This window comes from Rhinatrema bivittatum, unplaced genomic scaffold (genome assembly GCF_901001135.1).
Source record: "Rhinatrema bivittatum unplaced genomic scaffold, aRhiBiv1.1, whole genome shotgun sequence".
NCBI lineage: Eukaryota > Metazoa > Chordata > Amphibia > Gymnophiona > Rhinatrematidae > Rhinatrema > Rhinatrema bivittatum.
In genome coordinates, this window is record NW_021821193.1 from 72,993 (window position 1) to 95,714 (window position 22,722).

The 22,722-nt window shown below is 46.4% G+C and overlaps 1 protein-coding gene across 2 annotated transcripts in view; it reads left to right on the plus strand.

Moving 5' to 3' along the window:
* The window catches only part of LOC115082511 (ralBP1-associated Eps domain-containing protein 1-like), a 67,082-nt gene extending 51,517 nt beyond the window's left edge, over positions 1 to 15,565 (plus strand). For both annotated transcript variants that reach the window (XM_029586739.1, XM_029586738.1), the window contains exons 6-7: positions 13,619 to 13,683; positions 15,473 to 15,565. In XM_029586739.1, the coding sequence (XP_029442599.1) occupies positions 13,619 to 13,683; positions 15,473 to 15,550 (143 nt within the window). In that variant the 3' untranslated portion in view covers positions 15,551 to 15,565. The remainder of the gene's footprint in view (positions 1 to 13,618; positions 13,684 to 15,472) is intronic.
* Positions 15,566 to 22,722: the final 7,157 nt, after the last annotated feature.

Consider the following 22,722-nt stretch of genomic DNA (forward strand, 5'->3'; position numbering starts at 1 on the left):
ATCCCACACATTTGGAGACTTTCTTAGATGATAAAACTGAGACAAAAGAGAATCTAATAACAGCTAATAAGTAAGGCCATAAGTTAAAGGTAGATGCATTCTCCACTCCTCAGTTGTATTATTGGGAAATATGAGAAATAATTTCCTTAAATGTTTATTGTATGTTGTACATAAGATTCCTTAATTTACTTTCTGATTGTTTGTTTTAAAATTGAAAATCTTCAATAAAGAAAGCATGACAAAAAAAAAGAATTCTGAAAGGCAGTGTAAGAAAATAAAATTTATTTTAGTTTTGTGCTATGCAAATAATTCTTGAACTTGAATTTACCAGTTGCAGTTTTAGAATCCTTTTTTCAATGACCCAAAAGCCTGAAATTGTAAAGTTTATTTAACTTTTATATTTCTGAATCATTGTTTTCAATAGCATTTGCTTATAATCATGTTAAGATGCTGTACATTATCCGTTTATAAAAATTAAATTGGTCTTCATGGTCTTTAGCTACTGGCAAAATACACTTTCTGTCACAAGACAACATGAAAAACTATACCAAAAGAAATCACATTTTTTCTTTCTATAAATAAAATTAATGGTATTTTTCTTTTTTTTTGTGCAAGACAAACTTAAGCAGTTATTTTTGTTGAATGACAAGTAGGGTACAGCTGATGCACATAGACGACTCAAAGTACCGAGCATTAAGGATTTCCTCAGAGCTTTCAAGGAAAACTTTCTTGGCATGCATGGTAGTTTCACACAACTCCTCAGTTCATAACTTTCCTGTAGAAAGAAAATGACCATGCACTGGACCATTCTTATAGCCACTCTGGACTGCCAACCAGTCCTTTTTTTTTTTTTTAATTTCCTTTAAGCTTTTTAGTTGCTGTACCTACTCTTCTGAGTATAATTTTTAATTGGATATTCTTATGCTTTTCCTATCAGTTGGCTTAGGCTTTTGTTACTTCAGATTTCTTAGTGTTTTGTCTGTTGCTGTACACCTATCACATGGGTTTGTGTTAGCTTTATTGAACTGTATTCAGGGCTAGCCACTCAACCATGAAGATTTTCTCTTCAGAACATTTTTTGCTTTAAGAAAAATTTCTTAGCATAACTGAGAAGCAGTGGCTTCAAAAAGCACAAAGTGCTTGCAGAAATTTAATTCTAAAACTTGGAAACTACCTTTCCCAATAAATGGTCAAGGCAGAGTGCAATTAAAAACAAAACAAATAACACAAAGCAAGAAAAAAACATGGATAAAAGGCATTACAATGTAAAACATACATAATAGATACATTGACATCCAAAAAATATAAAATAGTAATAAACCACAGTTAAAACAGCAATTAAACACAAAAGGACTTTAAAAAGCCAAGTCTTAACCAGTCATTGAAATTGCAAATTTAGAGTAACCTTATCTCCCATGCAGGGAGTAGAGGCAGAGCATGCAAATCTGTCTCATGTGTATCCTGAAAACCTGTCTGTTATGTTTGTGGCCCTAGAGGACTGCAGTTGACCACCCTGCCCTAGGGAGTGAATGCCATAATTGAAGTATGCAGCACATGATGAGGTACACAGTAGTACCTCCTGGGCTGACCTCAAGGCTTTGGACGGAGCATAACGCGAGATGATTCCTTAACTACAGTATCTCTGCCCTGGCTGGTTCAAAGCCCTAAAAACTAATATTTCTTAGCGTCCAGAGAAATGAATTCAGAAGCAGTGGGTTATGCACCTCTACCAGCAGATGGAGACTGAGCAAAGCCAATATCACAGTATATATACTCCTGCCATGTCATCAGCCTGCCAGTATTCTCCGTCTCCAGCAGATGGTGGATGTGCATCTCCCTACTGGGATTGTTTCAAGTTTTAGAAAGAGAAAAAGGAGGACATTTAATATGCTCCGCTCTCTTGCAGTGATACCAGTTGATCCCCTCCCCCAGTTGAAAATTCCTGAAGTGATTTCCGAGGTCTGGTAGCTGTTTTTTTCAGCCAGCATGGATTTAGCTATTCAAACAGCTGAAAGCAGCGGGTTCAAGAAGCCGAGTTGTGGCGTGGTGATGGTATATGTCCTCTCCCCCCCCCCCAGCCGGAGACTGTCTCTGTAGTCAGCCAGGACAAGCTGAGCTCAGGTAAAGCTTAAAAAAAATAATCCAGAGAACAGAGAAGGGTTTTTTTTTCAGTAGGGCTTCCTTCGGTCTCCATGCTTCTCCATGCCGATTCGGTTTGTTCCCGCCCCGAGAGAGATTAAGGGACGTGGGCAGCCTGGTGGGTTGAGCAGCCTTTTTGGGCTAGGCCTTGCCCTTGGCTTTTTTCTGTGCACCCCATAGTAAGTCGTGGCATCGTTTTCCTGTGTGCTAGGCCGCTCTCTTCAAGACCGTCTTTTCGTGTGAGTGTGTCCGGCTGTGCATCCAAATTGGGCATCTGTGTTAGGCATGCATTTACTTGTACACCTAATTGGGCTGCATTGAGGGCGTTCGGTTTTGTGGGTGCTCATCAAGCACAGGGTTGTGTCCTTAAGTTTGGGATGTCTAAGTTTGGGACCCCTAAACTTTGGACGCCTAAATTTTGGGACACATATTTACCGCATGAATTCAGCTGGAGACACACACTTCAGTCACCTGTTAAGCATACTGTAAGACTGATGGTATCTATAGCTAAGAAACCTAAGCGCTTTCCCTCTGTGCTGTCTTCATATTCAGACATCTCAGCCTCATTCCTTCTATCTTTTGCCAGTGCTGCTTAGAGGCTCAGGGAGAGCCCAACCTGATGAGGGCCTGGGTAAAGACATGTCAGGAGGGGTGCCTGACCTTGGAACTCCCTTCTGGTTCATCAGCAGAGGAGGGTAGCTCAGTGGGCACAGCACAGGTGCCTTCTGGTTTTGGCTTGGATCTTTTTGCCTTTTCTTAGGTGGAAATTTTTCAAGGATTGCAATCCTTTCTTCAGGCGCAGTCCTCAGCCCAACCAATCTTCCCAGGTCAGAGTTGCAGGTGGTTACCTCCCATGCACCTGTTACTGCTGTTAAGTGCTGAAGTACACCTAGATCGGCAGCCGGTCTTCTCTATAGAGATCCAGATGGTACAGATGATGAGACCAATCCTTATTCCCTGGAGGATGGGGAAATTCCTTTGGGACTGGAAACGTGTAGGACTATGTTGCAGTTCTTTCATAGAGATGAGTTACTGGCTCTGATTTCCCAGATATTAAAGATGCTGGGAGTACCTGGGGCTGATTCCATGTCTGAGCCAAATAAAAATCCCATTTGGTTTCTTTGCATAAAGCCTCTTGTTTTTTCTCTATTATGGAGAGCATTCAAGAATTGATTGATCTTGAGTGGGGTGCCCTGGAGGCTAATTTCAAAGGGGGTCGAGTCTTGGAAGGCCTGTACCCCCATAGATCAGTGGCGAGAGAGCGGTTGTGTTTTTCTGAAAGTTGATGCGCTTGTGTGTGCTGTCTCCAAGCAGATGACTATCCCCGTAGGGAGGAGTGACCTTTTGAAGGATGTGCATGATAGGACTGTTTATCCTTAAGCAAGTATTTGAAGCAGTGGCAATGACCTTGCAGATAGCTTCTTGATATTCCTGGTGGCTCACTCCTGTTTAATTCTCTCTCAGGAGGTCGATGAATTTGGAGGTTCTCCCAGGGCAAGCAGGATGGTAGTCCTCACATGTGGGTGATGTCATCAGACGGAGCCCTGTCACGGAACACTTTTGGTCAAAGTTTCTAGAACTTTGACTGGCACACCGAGCATGCCCAGCATGCCATAATCCCTGTAGCCACAGGGGTCTCCTTCAGTCTCTCTTTTTCCGCGCTGCAGTTTGCCTCGTGGATTAGGAGCTCTGAGATTCTCTCACCTTTTTTCCTCACGGAAAAACTTGGTTTTACTTCGTAAATTAAGCCCAGCGGTAAAAAGAAGGCGCTAGGGACACTAGCGCGTCCCTAGCGCCTCTTTTCGGACAGGAGCGGCAGCTGTCAGCGGGTTTTGACAGCCGACGCTCAATTTTGCCAGCGTCGGTTCTCGAGCCCGCTGATAGCCACGGGTTCGGAAACCGGATGCCAGCAAAATTTGAGCGTCTGGCTTTCAAGCCGCGGGCCGATTTCTTTTATTTTTTTAAACTTTCGGGACCTTTCTTAATATCGCCATGATATTAAGTCGGAGGGTGCACAGAAAAGCAGTTTTTACTGCTTTTTGTGCACTTTCCGGTGCCCGGAGAAATTAGCACCTAGCTTGGGTAGCCGCTAATTTCTGGAAAGTAAAATGTGCGGCTTGGCTGCACATTTTACTTAATGAATCGCGCGGGAATATCTAATAGGGCCATCAACATGCATTTGCATGTTGCGGGCGCTGTTAGGTTCGGGGGGTTGGATGCGCTATTACCCCTTGCTAAATAAGGGGTAAAGCTAGCATGTTAAACGTGTGTCATATGCCGGCTAACAGTGCGCTTCGTCGGAGTGCACTGTACTGTATCGGCCTGCTTGTTACATACTCAATCCGACCCTGCATTCCTCCGTGACCGAGTGGTTTAACGTATTCAACTTCATATCCTTCTTAAAGTAGACGTTGCATCTCACCTTACTCAGAATATACTCTGTCCTTTTTCCCAACACCTCTGTCTCACTAAAAGCGAGAGGGTTTTTCCACTCCTTGGACAGTAATAGTGCACTTGCATTCTATCTAGATCGCACTACGCCATAGGAATTCCATCTAACTCTTTCCTTCTGTGGCAAGAGTCAAGCTGCGAGTTCCAGTGGGCAAACAGACCTATTCCTCCTAATTGACGGTCTGCTATCTCTTTTCCTACCAACAAGCAAGCATTTCACTACAACACTGTGTTGCGTCCGTCCCAGCCTCAATAGCTTCCCCTCGGCCGCTGCTGCTGTAATATTTATCAGGCTGCACCTGGAGCTCTCTCCATACCTTCGCAGCCCCATTACTGCTTAGATTATGACTAGCCGGCATTGCTCCATGTTTTGGCCAGTCGTCTACTCTTAATCTTTTCGGTTTAACTACCCAACATCCTTCCACCAACTGTTACGGCTTTCAGGATGCCCTCCGTTCCAAATTCCACCCCATCATTGCGCGCTTCGCGTGTATTGGGTGCATTTGGTGCACTCTCGCGGCATCCTCAGCTCGGTACTCACCCATATGTGAGGGCTACATCCTCCTTGTCCTGTGACGAAAGCAAGTGTGCTTACCTGTAACAGGTGTTCTCACAGGACAGCAGGATGTTAGTCCTCATAAAACCCACCTGCCACCCCCGCGGAGTTGGGTCTGTATACTTTTTACTTTTATTTTAGTTTTGCTTGCGCTTTTAGCTATAAGACGAGACTGAGGGAGACACTTGTGGCTCAAGGGATAATTGCAGGCTGAGCATGCTCAGTGCACTCAGTGTGCCAGTGTCAGTCAAGCTTTGTAGAAAACTTTGACAGAAAGTTTCGGTACAGGGCTCCATCCTGTAATGTCACTTATGTGAGGACTAACATCCTGCTGTCCTGTGAGAACACCTGTTACAGGTAAGCAACACTTGCTATATCTTTAAATAAGTGGGTCCCAAAGTGAGGAATTCTCTTCCACTGTAACTGTGTTCCATTTTAGATGTGAGAGAGTTCTATAAGAGTTTAAAATATCTTTTTATGCAAGCTTTCAACTAGGTTTTGTTTTATGTATTGTCTTATTTCCTAGCGTGTAGCAGATGGACTCAGGACCAATGGGTATAGTGTACTCCTGATAGCAGTTGGAGACGGACCAGATTTTATTCTGACGTCAGCCCTAGTACATATACCCCTGCAGGAAGTGCAGCTCTTCAGTATTTTCCGACTCCATAGCAGTTAGGGACTACCTGCACGCTCTCCCAACGTTAGAGCAAAATTCAACGGAGAAAACCCAAAATAAGAAATTTTACCTCAACAGCGAGCCCTGCTCTCCTGCGGTGATACCCTCGGGACCCTCCCCCAGTCGAGAATTCCCGAGGTGATTTCCGTGGTCCCTCGGAGGTGAGCCTCGGTCCGGCGGCCGACCCTCGGCGAGGACCTAGCCCCCGATTTCGGGCGTGGTTGAGGCAGCGGGTGCAACCACCGGCGCGGCAGTGAAGGTATTTGCCCTCTCCCCCCCCGCAGCCGGAGACCACCCGGAGCGAAACCGGGAAGCACCGAGACAAGGTAAGGTAGAAATCTTCTTAAAAGACTCCGGTCTCCAAAGCTCGAGGAGTCGCACAGGTCGCCGGCCGGGACCAGTGCCACCGGGTTGATCCGCCCTAGCAGAGCTAGGCCCCGGTTAGATCCAAGGGTCCTCCCATGTGGAGACCCTCCGAGGTGGTCGTCATATTGTCCGCGTGGTCGCTGTCACCATTTTGGCTCTGTCCGCCACCATTTCGAGCCGTGCGCACAGAGACGAGCCGTGCGCACAAATTCCTTGTACGCACAAGTGCCAAGCGCACAAGCGACGCGCCTAACCATGCGCTTACTGGGCCGGGCGCATAACTCTGACCTGTGCGCACATCTATCTACCGCGTAACTTTTCAACGCACGCTGGAGCGCACAACTGTGCGATATGCGCACAAGCCAGGGCACCGCCAGGAAAACAAATTCAAAGCTCAGGGCCTCTGCCCAGCATGCCACCTAGAGCTGCACAGCATGAGGAGGCCACAGCCTTGGGTATACAGTGCAATAAGGCCCCAGGGGACCCAAATCATGGCCCCCCTCAAAAAGGGGCTCCCCAGGGACACGTCGCTCCTCAGTCTAGACCCAGCATCTATCTCCTGGGTGGAATTCTTCAAAGGCCTGCATACCTTCGTTGTGAGAGAGTTCTATAAGAGTTTAAAATATCTTTTTATGCAAGCTTTCAACTAGGTTTTGTTTTATGTATTGTCTTGTTTTATTTTGTTATATTTATATTATGACTATGTTTATGTATTTTGTATTCCACATAGACTTGCTAGTGCTGCGAATAGCGGGCTATAAGTAATCTTTAAATAAAATATAGGATATTGGGCTTCAAGCTTCTAGACTATTCATCCCAAAATATAAATATTTTGAAGGCAAAAAGATAGTTCTCACAGGACAAGCAGGATGGTTGTCCTCACAAATGGGTGACATCGAGGATGGAGCCCACCACGGAAAACTTCTGTAAAAAGTAACGTTTAAACAGAACTTGCTGGCCCCTACTGGGCATGCCCAGCAAGGCACTGACCCTGCAGCCAGCAGGGGTCTCCCTCCGTCTTCTTTTTTCCACGCAGCAGTTGCCACGCGGTGAAAGGAGCTCCCTTACCACGTTCCTGACAGGAATTCGGTACTTTTCTTTCCGAAGAAATTTGCCCCTCAGGGGTCTCCCTTCGACAAATTTTTGTCACCTTCGCGGAAACCGGTAAGCTTTTTGTCTTTTTTTCCTCGACTACTGTCGAATTTGGCCCTCGAGGCCTGTTGGCACTTACCGAGCCCGCGACTAAATTTGGCCTTAAGCCATGCGACGGGTTCCGTCGATGTCCGGATTGTACCCAGACTATGTCAATCACAGACCCCCATAGGGTTTTGTTTTGTGTTTGGGTAGTGAGCATGATGTCCTGACTTGCACCAAGTGCCCTAATGACACCTAAGGGTCGCAAGGCCAGGATGGAGAAGATGGGGCTCCTCTTCCATGACCCACCCCAACGCCATCGATAGCATCGACGTCATCGGAACCGGCACCTTCGAAATTGCACCACCATCGTCAACCCTCCGGTGACCGGCCACCATCGATGACTTCTCGGCCGTCGACTCCTGTCCCCTCCCCGGATGGGCGAGGAGACCGGAAGGACAAGCATCGCCATCGACGGCACAAGTCCTCGGCCTGTCGAGGATCCACAGTCATCGACCTCTGAACAGGCCGAACCACCGACTAAGAGGCCTCGATCAGACTTGGCACCGTCCCACGTCTCGTTCGCAGGCATCGAGGAAACCCTCACCCTCTCGGGGTGTGGGAGCCGTGATCCCACCGGTTACGGTGGTCCCTCCGGCTCTGCCTCAGCCTCCCTCTCCCGTCGAGCCGGGTATTGTTACCCCTGGTCTCCGGGTTGAACTGGACCGGCTGGTCCAGGAGGCCATCGAGAAAGCGATGCAAAGATTCCAACTCCATTGGCACCGTCTCCGGCACCGCCACCGGCATCGACCCCGGCACCGACTCCGCCACCGAGGAAGGAACCGACCACCGAACCCTTGGTGGAAGCGCTGGCACCCTACTACAACATATGGAAGCACTTGTACATGCCCTTCCATCGATGATTCCAGTAGCACCGACAGCGCCATCGTCTCCGACTGGATTTTCATCGGCGGGAAACACCGTTCCTGATTCCCCCTTCCGGGTGGTCCCATCGTGCCTTCTCGTATATCTCCACCGATTATCCTTCGGCTCCATCGATTCCAAGACCGGCACCGACTCCATCGGCAGCACCGAAACCCTCGTGCCGTTCCCAGTGCCGATTGTACCACCGGTTCCTCCAAGGTTTCCTTCGATGCCTTCGGATCCTCAACCAGGTCCATCGGGGCTTCAACCCCCAAGTGATCCCTATGATACCTGGGTGATGATACATCTTCTGACACAGATTTACCATCACCGCCTTCTCCTACAGAGAGTAGAAAAAGATCTCCTCCAGAGGATCTCTCCTTATTAATTTTGTAAAGGAGATGTCCGAAATTGTACCTTTTCAGCTGCAATCTGAGACCGATGACAGACACCAGATGATGGAACTGCTTCAATTTTTGGACGCTCCAAAAATCATCGCTTCCATCCCATTCACCAGGTGTTTCTCGATCTCTTAAAGAAAAACTGGGAATCTCCTCATCTGTATCACCAGTTAACAAGAAGGCTGACTCCACATACCTCGTCCAGTCAGCACCAGGCTTTCAAAAGCCTCAACTGGATCATCGCTCTGTTGTGGTTGAGTCCGCACAAAGAAAGGCCAAGCGTCTAAAGCCACACTCCTCCACTCCGCCTGTCAAGGACAATAAATTCCTGGACAGTGTGGGACGGAAAGTGTACCATGGAGCTATGCTGATTTCTCGCATAGCCTCATATCAACTCTACATGACGCAATATAACAGAGCCATCCTTAAACAGATGCAAGATTTTGCTGACACATTACCTGACCAATACCAGCCACAGCTTCAGGCCCTTCTTAACAAAGGGTTTGAAGCCGGGAAGCACGAGATCAGAACGGCTTATGACATCTTCGATGCCTCCACAAAGGTTTCAGCTACTGCCATCTCGGCCAACGTTGGGCTTGGTTAAAGTCATCCAACCTTCGCCCAGAGGTCCAGGATCGTTTAGCGGATTTACCCTGCTTAGGGGACAATTTGTTTGGAGAACAAATTCAGCAAATTGTAGCTGAATTAAAAGATCACACACGACGTTAAACAACTTTCTTCTGTTCCGTCTGAGGTTTTCCTCCAAACAACCACTTAAGAAGGACTCTAAGAAGTCGTTCTTTCGGCCACGCCGTTACTACCCCCATCGGCCAGGCCTCGTCCAGCTCGATCCTCTACTAGGCCTCAGCCGCGTCAGCCTAGGAAACAAAGGCCTACTGTAGCCCCTCCTCCTGGGCCTGCGGCTGGCCTTTGACTCCCCTGTAGGGAACACATGCCAAACCCCTCTTCCAGACATTCCTGTAGGAGGTCGACTGTACCATTTTCTACAACCTTGGTTGCAGATCACCTCAGATCAGTGGGTGCTAACAATTATCGCACAGGGTTACCACCTCAACTTCATAACTCTTCCGGCAGACTCCCCGCCTCTTCAAGCGTGGAGTCTATCCACCCATTTGGCTCAATTACAACAGGAAGTATCTCTTCTTCTGCAATCAAATGCTATAGAACCCGTTCCTCCCTCTCAATGAGGCAAGGGATTCTATTCCAGATACTTCCTAATACCAAAGAAATCAGGGGGACTACGTCCCATTTTGGACCTTCGAGCCCTCAACAAATACCTTCAAAAAGAAAGTTCAAAATGGTAACCCTAGGCGCGCTGCTCCCTCTGCTACAAAGAGGGATTGGCTGTGCTCTCTCGACCTCAAGGACGCTTATACCCACATTGCGATCACACAATCCCATCGCAAATATCTGCGGTTTCTAGTAGGCCACGACCATTATCAATACCGTGTCCTACCTTTCGGTCTCGCTTCTGCCCCACGATCTTTACCAAATGTCTCGTAGTGGTAGCAGCATTCCTAAGGAAGGAAGGTGTCCACGTCTACCCCTACCTGGACGATTGGCTAATCAGGGCCTCCACCCAACAGATAGCTCAATCCTCCCTAAAACTGACAATTCAAACACTCCTTTCCTTAGGGTTTCTTGTCAATTACGAGAAATCTTGCTTAGTCCCGTCTCAATCCTTATCCTTCATTGGGGCAGACTTGGACACCTTACAGGCAAAGGCTTACCTTCCTCTTCAGAGGGTCCACACCCTAATATCCCTGGCTCGCCAGCTCCAGTCTCAGAACACTGCCACGGCTCGCCAGTTCCTCATTCTCCTAGGACACATGGCATCCTCGGTTCAAGTCACTCCCATGAGAGTAACACAATGGACTCTACGACACCAATGGATTCAAGCTTTTCAGCCTCTGTCCTCCATAGTCACAGTCACACAAGCGCTGCGCCTATCCTTAACCTGGTGGACGACTCATGTCAACCTCCTTCAGGGCTTACCTTTTCTTCCACCGGATCCGCAAGTAATCCTAACCACCGACGCTTCTCACATCGGTTGGGGAGCCCATGTGGCCGACTTCCAAACCCAAGGGTTATGGTCCAAACAGGAAGCCGAACACCAGATCAATTTCCTGGAACTTCGAGCAATCCGCTATGCGCTCCAAACTTTCAAAGATCATCTCTTTCATCAGATAATCTTAATCCAGACGGACAACCAAGTGGCCATGTGGTACATAAACAAGCAGGGAGGCACTGGATCCTTCCTTCTGTGTCAGGAAGCTGCGCAGATTTGGGCGGAAGCCCTCTCCCACTCTATGTACCTCAGGGCCACTTACCTGCCGGGAGTAGACAATGTATTGGCAGACCAGCTGAGCCGTGTCTTCCAACCAAACGAGTGGTCACTCAACCCTCTCGTAGCGACCTCTCTGTTTCGAAAGTGGGGTTTTCCCCGCATAGACCTCTTTGCGTCCCCTCAGAACCACAAAGTGGACGATTACTGCTCTCTCATCATTCGAGCCAGCACTCTCGGCCGAGGGATGCATTCTCCCTCAAGTGGACAACCGGTCTGCTCTATGCATTCCCTCCACTTCCTCTTGTGTCAAAGACTCTCGTGAAGCTACGCCAGGACGGAGGAACCATGATCCTGATAGCACCTTACTGGCCACGCCAAGTATGGTTTCCAATACTCCAGGATCTCTCCATCCGCAGGCACATTCCTCTGGGAAAGGACCCGCATCTGCTCACTCAAAACGACGGATGCCTCCTCCATCCCAACCTCCAAGCCTTGTCCCTGACGGCATGGATGTTGAAAGGTTAGTCCTTCAACCATTTAACCTTTCAGATTCCGTTTCTCGGGTCCTGATAGCTTCACGAAAGCCTTCCACAAGAAAGTCTTACTCATACAAATGGAAAAGGTACACATCATGGTGCACTTCTCAGTCCCTTGATCCCCTTTCCTGTCCAATCTCCAAATTCTTGGACTATTTATGGCATCTCTCTGAATCAGGTCTTAAAACCTCTTCTATCAGAATGCATGTCAGTGCGGTAGCCGCCTTCCATAAGGGTATTGGGGGTAATCCTATTTCAGTACAACCCCTGGTAACACGCTTTCTTAAAGGCTTGCTCCATCTGAAGCCACCCTTACGTCCTCCGGCCCCATCTTGGGACCTTAATCTGGTTCTTGGTCGGCTAATGAAACCACCTTTCGAACCTCTACACTCCTGTGAATTAAAGTATCTCACATGGAAGGTATTATTCCTTTTAGCTGTCACTTCAGCTCGCAGGGTTAGTGAGTTACAGGCCTTAGTCACCTATCCGCCTTACACTAAACTCCTGCAGGACCGGGCGGTACTCCGCACTCACCCTAAATTTTTACCTAAGGTAGTATCGGAGTTTCACATCAATCAATCCATCATACTACCTATCTTTTTTCCCAGGCCCCACTCCAACTCCGGGGAACAGACTCTGCATACCCTAGACTGTAAACGGGCTCTAGCATTCTATCTAGACCGTACAGTTTCTCACAGAAAGAGCACTCAATTATTCGTCTCTTTCCATCCTAACAAGTTAGGACAACCTGTGGGTAAGCAGGCTCTTTCCTCCTGGTTGGCGGACTGCATTTCTTTTTGCTATCAGCAAGCTGGCATTCCTTTTCAAGACCGTGTAAAAGCACACTCTGTGAGGGCCATGGAGACTTCGGTGGCACACCTTCGATCGGTGCCGCTTCCTGACATCTGCAAAGCTGCAACCTGGAGTTCTCTCCATACTTTTGCAGCCCACTATTGTTTGGACAAAGCTGGAAGACAGGACTCCATCTTCGGCCAATCTGTCTTGCGTAACCTTTTTCCAACATAATGTACCAACACCCTTCCACCTTCCCGGTAGGGTGCGGATGCCCTTACCAAATTCCACCCCAGTTGTTGTGCCTCTTGCACGTCGTTGGGTGCATTTGGTGCAAGTCGGGACATCCTCAGCTCGGTACTCACCCATTTGAGGACAACCATCCTGCTTGTCCTGTGAGAAAGCAAATGTTGCTTACCTGATGTAACAGGTGTTCTCACAGGACAGCAGGATGTTAGTCCTCACGAAACCCGCCCGCCACCCCGCGGTGTTGGGTTCGTTTTGTTTTTACTTTTTAGGCACTGCCTGTAGCTTTGAAAATCAGACTGGAGGGAGACCCCTGCTGGCTGCAGGGTCAGTGCCTTGCTGGGCATGCCCAGTAGGGGCCAGTCAAAGTTCTGTTTAAACTTTGACAGAAGTTTTCCGTGGTGGGCTCCATCCTCGATGTCACCATTTGTGAGGACTAACATCCTGCTGTCCTGTGAGAACACCTGTTACATCAGGTAAGCAACATTTGCTATATTGAAGTTAAAAACTAAAAACTTTATATATTAAAGCTATCTAGAGTTATGAATTTCAATTTCTCTTTTGTACAATATAGTGTGACTATCCAATAACTGGTGGCACTCCTGTAGAAACCCAGTTTCTATTCAGGGCTAGCTTCCTAGTCCTTGGATAGGCCAGAGCAGAGAACATTGTGGAGTCAGTGTTCACAGCAACTGAGGATGGAATGAAGGTAGTCTTAGTTGTGCATTTGTGTTACCAATTGGTTGACTGAGGACAACATTGCCAAACTCTGGACGGTGCTTTTATTTCTTGGGACCAGAGTAAATCATTGTGCTTCCAGATCTAGTACAGGTGTAATGGTGAGACTGAAGAGATAAAAAGGAAAAAAAATACCACTTCCCTAAATTGCTCATTGTAAATTTTTAGTAAGTAACTGTTAATCACTGTTTATATGGTGGTTAATGTAGAATAACCTACAGCTTTGTCATAATGAAAAGGACTGGTTTGCAATCTTTAAATGTACTGGAGCCTATTGTTTGCTGAGTCCTTAACATTTGGAAATAGTTGCTGCTCCTAAATATAATATGAACAAATCTTATTTCACTGCAGGGCAGCAACCAGCTGGAGCTGTTGCCTATCCTCCTGCAGTGCCTCCCAGACCTCTGCCTTCACAGGTAAAAGGCTCTATTCCTTCTGGTTTTCTTACTGTCTTTTTTTTTTTTTCTTGTATAGAACAATGTTTCTTATTTTTCATTTTTCCCTAATTCTTCCACAGTGAGTGCTTTTAGGGAGGATGGCTTTCAGTGGGGAGAGCACTGTATATCTAGTAACTTTTCAAGCAGTTTGAGTGAATTTCCACACTATTTTGGACACTAATAGTTTATAACATTAGCCATTAGGGTGGTAGCAACTATCAAAGGAGTATCCATTAACATTTGTATAATTTCTTGCTTTTAAAATGTTAATGCTGATATTATCTTATACCAGATTGGTTAGATACTCCATATTTTTGCCAATGAATATAAACTTCTTAGCAGGATTTGTCAAGCAAACTTGTTTTAGTTCAAACTTGGTTTTGGGGGTTGTTTTGTTTTGTTTTTTTTGGACTCATTTGGAATCAGCCAATAATGGGCTATGGCACAATGAGCCTTCATTTGCAACTACTTGGGACAATGCTCCCCCCTTCCCCAAGCTATTTTTAACCTTCTTTCACCTCCTCTTTAGCCCAGCTATTGCAATGACATTTCTCAACAGGGGATTATATAACTCCTTCCTCAACTCAGTATGAGGGTAGGCTTAGAATACCACGCATAGTGGTAAAGTCTGCATGTACCTGTTATGCACAGATATCACTGCTAATTTTCAAAGCGATTTTGTATGCATAAAATTGCTTTAAAAATTCTGTGGTGTAACGTCCCTTCATACACACACAAGTTACATGTGTGTAACTTATCCATGTACACAAGTCCTATCCCTGCCCCAACTCTGCCCGCCCCCCCCCCCCCCCCCCACCACCTTTCAGGAACGCTAACCATGATTGCTTGAAAAGTATGCATACAATTAGGGGGTATGTGTGGTCTTCTACATGCTCATCCACTGGAGCTGTTTTCTTAGAGCCACTCAGTGCATAAAATTGGGTTTTATGCATATAAGTGACTTTGAAAATTAATTCCTCAGTGTGCATTCTGAGTTTGGCCACTAGATGTCACACTTGAGCTATGCCGGGGACTGACTGACTTTAGGAGCTGTGCATGCTGTCGTGGTAAGCATCCCTGGCTGGCCCCAGAAATCAAACCCAGATTTCTTATATGGTAGTATACTGGTTAAATAATATTTGCAGAACTGCTTCAAGTTTTTTTTTTTCGTTGTCATTTGAAAGCTTCAGTTGTCACCTTCTGTCCAGACCAAGCATGAAGGCCGATTCAAGGTTTTTACTGGAATATCAGCATTTAAACAGAATATCTTAAAAAAAAAAAAGTATAATGCACATTTCCTTATCTTTCTGCTACACCAGTCCAGAACATATGGGTATCATCCCTTTTCCAGTGGATAGAGGCACAGCCCCTTTTTTTTTATGACATCACTACTACATACATGAATTATGCAACCAGTATAGCCAGTATTCTCTGCTTCCAACAGACAGAAGGATGGATGACACAGAGGCTCTCTTTCAAATTTCGTTAGCCTAACTTTAAGAAAAGCCTACCAGGTTGTATTGCTTCTGGCCATGCTCCTGTAAGACTTTTACAGTGCAGCAAGCTCACAACTAAATTTGGCTCTCTGCCTGTAGTGTAAGATTTCAGATAGAGCTGTTATGTTAAAGTTTCTGTGGAAGAAAGGTTTTTTTTCTTGCTATCTTATTTTAAAAAATATTTAAAGAAACTTCAAAGCAAATGGCTTGATCTAGCTTGAGTTAAGGTAAGCTTGGACTGAAATTATTAGCTTAATGTTCTTTTCTTGTAGGACAAGCAGGATGATAGTCCTCACACATGGGTGACATCATCAGATGGAGCCCGGCACGGAAAACTTTTCAGTTTCTAGAAACTTTGACAGACACACTGAGCATGCCCAGCATGCCACCATCCACGTGTCCACACGGGGTCGCTCTTCAGCATATCCAGCGCAGCTCACTGCTTCAACGGCAGGGGGGAATGAAGAAAAGAGGATTTATATTCAGACAACCAACAAGGACTGAATTGCTCAGGCTGGGTAAACAAGCGTGGGAGTAGCTTGCTTATTGCGGCAGTTACTACCCTTAACCAATTAAGCTAGATACTTCACTTAAATGCAGCTCCAGCACTGCTCTCTACATCAGTGGCGGAGGTGGAAGGTAAATAGAACCAAAAAGTTACTAATAAAGGCCAAAAGTATGAGAAAAAAATAAGTATGAAAGCTTGCTGGGCAGACTGGATGGGCCGTTTGGTCTTCTTCTGCTGCTCTTTTCTATGTTTATCCCAGGACAAGCAGGATGCTAGTCCTCACATATGGGTTACGTCACTGATGGAGCCCTAGTGCGGGAAAACTTCGGTCAAAGTTTCTAGAAACTTTTGACTGGCACTGTGAGGCCACTGAGCATGCCCAGCATGCCATGATATTCTCTGCCACAGGGGTCTCACTCCAGTCTTCGTTTTTCCGCGCTGCTGTCAGCATCGCGGTCATCTGAGCCCTCTGAGTTTTACTCAGCTCTGACTAGAAAGTCAGTATTTGAAAATTTTCTCTCCCTCACGGGATCTCACTCTTTCCCTATCTCACGGCTGGTGAGAGATTTTTTCGCATTTATATTCAAAACGCTGATAATTTTTTCTCTCATTCATCGATGGCTGTCGATAACACCATGGCCTCGGGTTTCAAAAAATGCCCGGCCTGTAATCGGACCATGAGGGTCACAGGCCCGCACCTTGAATGCGTTGTCTGTTTAGGTGAACACCACGATATTTCTTCCTTTCAGCAATGTCAGGAAATGACACCAAAAGGAAGAAAACTTCAGCAGGAAATATTGAACAACTTTTTCACCTGCAACTGATTCCTTCACCATCTACTTCATCAAAATCTTCACCGACAGGAATTACCAAGAAAATCCTGTTGAAAAACGTAGACCGGACGGTTCTGGGGACAAAACCTCGCGAACACAGTCGACTGTATCGGTGCATCGGAGACCGAGGTAAGGCCTAAACAAAAGCATCGGCATTGTCATGCCTCGACATCGCCATCAGTTCCCTCCCATGAGGAACCGAGCGAGAAACGGCCAAAACACAGACACCTCGCCGTCACCTAGGCCTCCATCGGTGGAACCGGCATCATCGCAGGTAATACTCTCTCCGCCTACACCGGTGCCAAGCGTTCCCCCAGTACCACAAGACTTGACGGCATTCATTAAGGAACTGGTACTGCAGGCAATAAAAGAACATCTGCCGGCGACTATGCCGATGCCGGCGATGCCTTCTCTACCTGGGACGTCACCGGTGCCGGTACAACCAATACTGATGACATCTTTAGTACCGGCGACAACGCCGATGCCTGGTATATTCCCGTTGCCAGGGGAATCCCCGATGCCGCAGGCATCGCTGCTACTCACTACACCGTCGATGTCGATGCCTCCTCTTTTTTCGGAGTTTACATTGATGCATATGACGTCATCGGTTCCAATCTCGGTGCCTATTGTTACTACTGCACCTTCACAAAAGAAAAGTGGAATATCAACGATACCCATTAAACAAACATCGAAGGCACCGATACCCTCGATGCCAAAGACTTCTTCATTGGTGCCACTTCCTCCTGGGGCTCCAGGATCCTCAGAAGCAGCACTATATTCTCTCTTACAAAAGAGATACCAGGATTTATTGGACTCTTTGCCAACTAATCCACGAGAAGAGGACTCTTCTCCTGAAGACCCTTTGCCAGATCCTTCTGGTCTTATTCCTCCACCTAAACCCGCAGTACCACAACAAAAACTCCAGAATATGATACATGGAGTGACACTGCCTCAGACACTTCATCAGAAGCCTTCATGTCTGATCCATCACCACCACATCCTAGGAAACAATCTCCTCCAGAAGATCTTACTTTTACCACATTTGTGCAGGAGATGGCTGACTCTATCCCCTTTAAATTGGAATCAGAGCAGGATTCTAGGCAGCAGACCTTGGAAGTACTGCAATTCGTTGACCCTCCAAAGCAAGTGGTGGCAATTCCCATACATGATGTTCTCCTACAGCTACAGCATCGCCTTTGGGAACATCCCTGTACTGTTCCTCCAGTAAACAAAAGGATGGACACCACTTACTTGGTGCAATCCACTCCTGGATATAAAAATCACAACTACCCCACCATTCAGTAGTTGAATCAGCACAGAAAAGGTCCAAAAGGACAAGAGTCCACTCTTCAAATCCTCCAGGAAAGGACCACAGGTTTTTGGATGCTCTGGGTCGTACGGTCTTTCAAGGTGCAATGTTGAATTCCAGGATTTCAGCATATCAACTATACATCACACAATACCAAAGAAACTTATGGAAACAAATTGAAGAATTTATTCATCTCTTCCAAATGAATATAAGGAGCTGCCAAACCATCATCACTAAAGGATTAGAAGCCGGAAAACACGAAGTCGGGGCTGCCTAAGATGGCTTCGAGACGGCTTCAAGGGTGGCTGCGTCAGGCATCAGTGCCAGAAGGTGGGCTTGGCTCAAGGCCTCAGACCTTAGGCCAGAGGTCCAGGATAAATTAGTTGACCTCCCATGCATAGGAGACAGTTTATTCAGATCCAAAGTGCAAGAAGCTGTATCTCAGTTAAAGGAGCACACAAACATTAAGACAACTATCCTCCCTCCCACAGGGACCCCCCTACGCATACTGCCCGTAGGCCTCCGCGAAAAGACACAAGATGGCCTTTATCTATTGTCAGAGGAGATATTACCCTCCTGCGTCTAGACCCAGACCCTCCAGAACCCAGCAAAGGTCCGCACTCACGTCAGCAGAGAACAGCTAGGCCCCAACCTGCTCCACAAACCGGTCCAGCTGCGGGCTTTTGAAGATTCACCCAGAGAACTCAGCCTATCCTCAAATCCTCAACCAGAACTCCCAGTAGGTGGCAGGTTATCCAAATTTTACAACAATTGGATACCAATAACATCAGACCAATGGGTTCTATCCATAATATCTCGAGGATACCAACTCAATTTCCTCTCAATTCCCACAGATTTTCCACCGACTCAAATTCGTCTCAACGAAAATCACATACTTCAGTTACAGGTAGAATTATCCACCCTTCTGAAAGCCAGGGCTGTAGAGCTGGTGCCCCGGTCTCAGCAGGGCAGAGGATTCTATTCCCGTATTTCCTCATTCCAAGAAAACCAGAGACCTTCGTCCCATTCTAGACCTCAGAAATCTCAACAAATTTCTGAAGAAGGAAAAGTTCAGAATGGTTTCTCTAGGCACCATGCTTCCACTTCTTCAAAAGGAGATTGGCTTTGTTCTCTGGATCTTCAAGACGCTTACACTCACATTCCAATATTCCCTCCTCATCGCAAGTACCTGCGCTTCATGGTGGGTCATCAACATTTCCAATACAGAGTACTGCCATTCGGACTTGCCTCTGCTCCCAGAGTATTCACCAAATGTCTGGCAGTAATAAGCACACTTGCACAAGCAAGGTGTCCATGTCTTCCCATATCTAGACGACTGGCTCATCAGAAGTCAATTCAAGAAGGAACTTTGTCTTCTCTCAATCACACAATTATGGTACTCCACTCCACGGGCTTTCTCATCAATTACCAAAAGTCCCATCTTACTCCATCTCAACTGCTCCAATTCATAGGAGCAGAATTGAACACCTCCTTGCAAAGGCCTTTCTACCCTAGGATCAAGCAGAAACACTGTCCTTATTGGCAAACTCGATTCACTCGAGGAATCAGGCAAGAGCTCATCAGTTTCTAATGTACTAGGCCATATGGCCTCCACAGTTCGTTACTCCTATGGCAAGGCTAGCCATGAGGGTAACTCAATGGACTTTAAGATCACAATGTATCCAAGCCATTCAACCACTGTCCTGTCCAATCCAAGTAACCCACCAGCTACGCTCCTCTCTACTTTGGTGGGCAAACAAGGACAATTTGCGCAAGGGCCTACCCTTCCAACAACCAGTCCCACAGATAACCTTAACTACAGATACATCCACCTTGGGTTGGGGAGCTCACATAGACAATCTCCAAACCCAGTGATACTGGACAAAACTCAAGCTACTTTTCAAATCAATTTCCTGGAACTTCGAACTATACGTTTGCACTGCATGCGTTCAAGGACTGCCTTTCACACAAGACTGTTCTCATCCAAATGGACAATACAGTAGCCATGTGGTACATCAACAAACAGGGAGGTACGGGCTCGTATCTCCTTTGTCAAGAAGCTGCACAAATTTGGGACTGGGCCCTGAACCACTCAATGTTCCGGGCCACTTATCTGGCAGGCATTCACAATGTAGTGGCGGATCGACTCGTCGTCAGTTCCAACCACACGAGTGGTCCTTGGATCCCTCAGTAGTGACCAGGATCTTTCAGCATTGGGGACAACCAACAATAGACCTCTTTGCGTCACATCTGAATCACAAAGTGGACAAATTCTGTTCTCTACACGTACAGAAGAATCAACCAGCCAAGGATGCCTTTGCTCGCCCTTGGAACTCAGGCCTACTATACGCGTATCCTCTGATACCGCTCATAACCAAAACTCTCGTGAAGCTACAACAGGACCAAGGGGTCCATGATACTCATAGCCCCATATTGGCCTCGACAAATATGGTTTCCCACACTTCTAGACCTCTCAGTCAGGGATCCCATTCGCCTGGGTGTAGCTCCCACTCTCATTACTCAGGATCAGGGTCGGTTACGCCATCCCAACCTTCAATCCCTATCCCTGACAGCGTGGATGTTGAAAGCTTGATTCTACAACCGCTCAATCTTTCCACTAATGTATCACAAGTGCTTATAGCTTCACGTAAACCTTCCACATGAAAGAATTATTCTTCCAAATGGAAGAGATTTACTTTGTGGTGCAGGCAAAAGAATATTGATCCTTTCACTTGCCCCACTACTTCTCTACTAGACTACTTATACCATCTTTCAGAATCTGGTCTCCAGACTTCATCTGTAAGAGTACATTTAAGTGCAATCTCTGCTTACCATAACAAGATGGGAGATGCACCAGTCTCCACACAACCTCTTGTCAGCAGGTTTATGAGAGGTTTAACTCAACTTAAACCACCAATTCAGCCACCAGTCACAGAATGGACCTCAATCTGGTTTTAACAAGACTTATGCGTTCCCCTTTCGAACCCATAGATTCCTGTGACCTAAAATTTCTCACATGGAAGACTATCTTCCTCATAGCCATTACCTCAGCTAGAAGGGTTAGTGAGTTACAAGCACTTGTCACATACTCACCCTATACAAAGTTCCTACATGACAGAGTGGTTCTCCGTACACATCCAAAATTCCTTCCCAAGGTAGTTACGGAATTCCACTTGAACCAATCCATAGTTCTACCCACATTCTTTCCAAGGCCTCATTCTCACCAAGGGGAACGGGCCTTACATACTTTGGACTGTAAGCGTGCACTATCTTTCTATTTAAACCGCACTGCAGTCCACAGGAAATCCAATCAGCTTTTTGTTTCTTATGATCCAAACAAACCGGGTAACACAGTGGGTAAACATACTCTATCCATTGGCTAGCAGATTGCATACATTTTTGCTATGAAAAAGCAGGCCTTCTCTCCAAGGGCGAGTAAAGGCACATTCAGTAAGAGCAATATCAACTTCAGTAGCACAATATCATTCAGTGCCAATCCTTGACATATGTAAAGCAGCAACATGGAGTTCTCTTAATACCTTTGCAGCTCATCACTGTTTGGACAAAGAAGGCCGACAAGATTCAGCCTATGGACAGTCTGTCTTAAAGAACTTGTTTCCAGTTTAATCCCAACTCCTTCTACATCCAACCTGCTGTAATCTTCGGCTGATTCATTTTCAACAACAATACTTCGCCGTTGCTTCACTACAAAATGACTCAGCCTCTAGCTTGCTAATCACCCATATGTGAGGACTAGCATCCTGCTTGTCCTGGGATAAAGCAAAATTGCTTACCTTGTAATAGGTGTTATCCCAGGACAGCAGGATGTAGTCCTCACAAAACCCACCCACCACCCTGCGGAGTTGGGTCTCATACCTTTTATTATTTTATTTTTTGCTAAAGCTTATTGCTACATACGAGACTAGAGTGAGACCCCTGTGGCAGAGAATATCATGGCATGCTGGGCATGCTCAGTGGCCTCACAGTGCCAGTCAAAAGTTTCTAGAAACTTTGACAGAAGTTTTCCCGCACTAGGGCTCCGTCAGTGACGTCACCCATATGTGAGGACTACATCCTGCTGTCCTGGGATAACACCTATTACAAGGTAAGCAATTTTGCTTTATCCGCGACCCTGAAGCCTTGTGACTGTGGAGCTCACGCTCTTTGTGGAAAACTATTCTTCCATTCTTTCCATTCTTTTTGGGGTTATTTTACGGCGCCACAGTAAATTTTTATTGTTATTCACGGTTGATTACTAACAGTGCTGCCTCCTGGTGGCCGCCAGGCACTGACCGTGTGCTGCATTTTGTTTTCCCATGGCATCATTCAGCTTCCACAACGAAGTGTGGCATGATGGGCAAACATACTAATATGAACACAATCCAACAAGTGTGTTTCAAAATCGATTGCAAAGGTCCATGTAAAACAAACCAGAAAAAACCAATTTAAACAGGAAAAGTTCAATAATTCCAAAATGCCAAATCTTTACTGAAACGTCAGTTGGGGGACTGACATATCAATTAAGATTTGGCATTTTGGAATTATTGAAGTTTTCCTGTTTAAATTGTTTTTTCTGGTTTGTTTTACATGGACCTTTGCAATTGATTTTGCAATATACCTGAGGATTATCATCCAGCTTCCGCCATTGCCCCCAGACTATGTTCACTACAGATCCTCATAAAGTCTGTCTTTGCCTGGGAGCATCACATGATGTCCATGGCTGCGATCTTTGTGCCCATATGGCCCCCAAAGGCCGTCAGGCGTCCATAGATCCTCGTCATCACATGGGAGAGCACCGGCACCATCCGTGCTGCCTCTGAAGCGGTCCTGGACCGAGGAAGCCTTGCCTTCTGGGCAGCCCAAGGACCATGG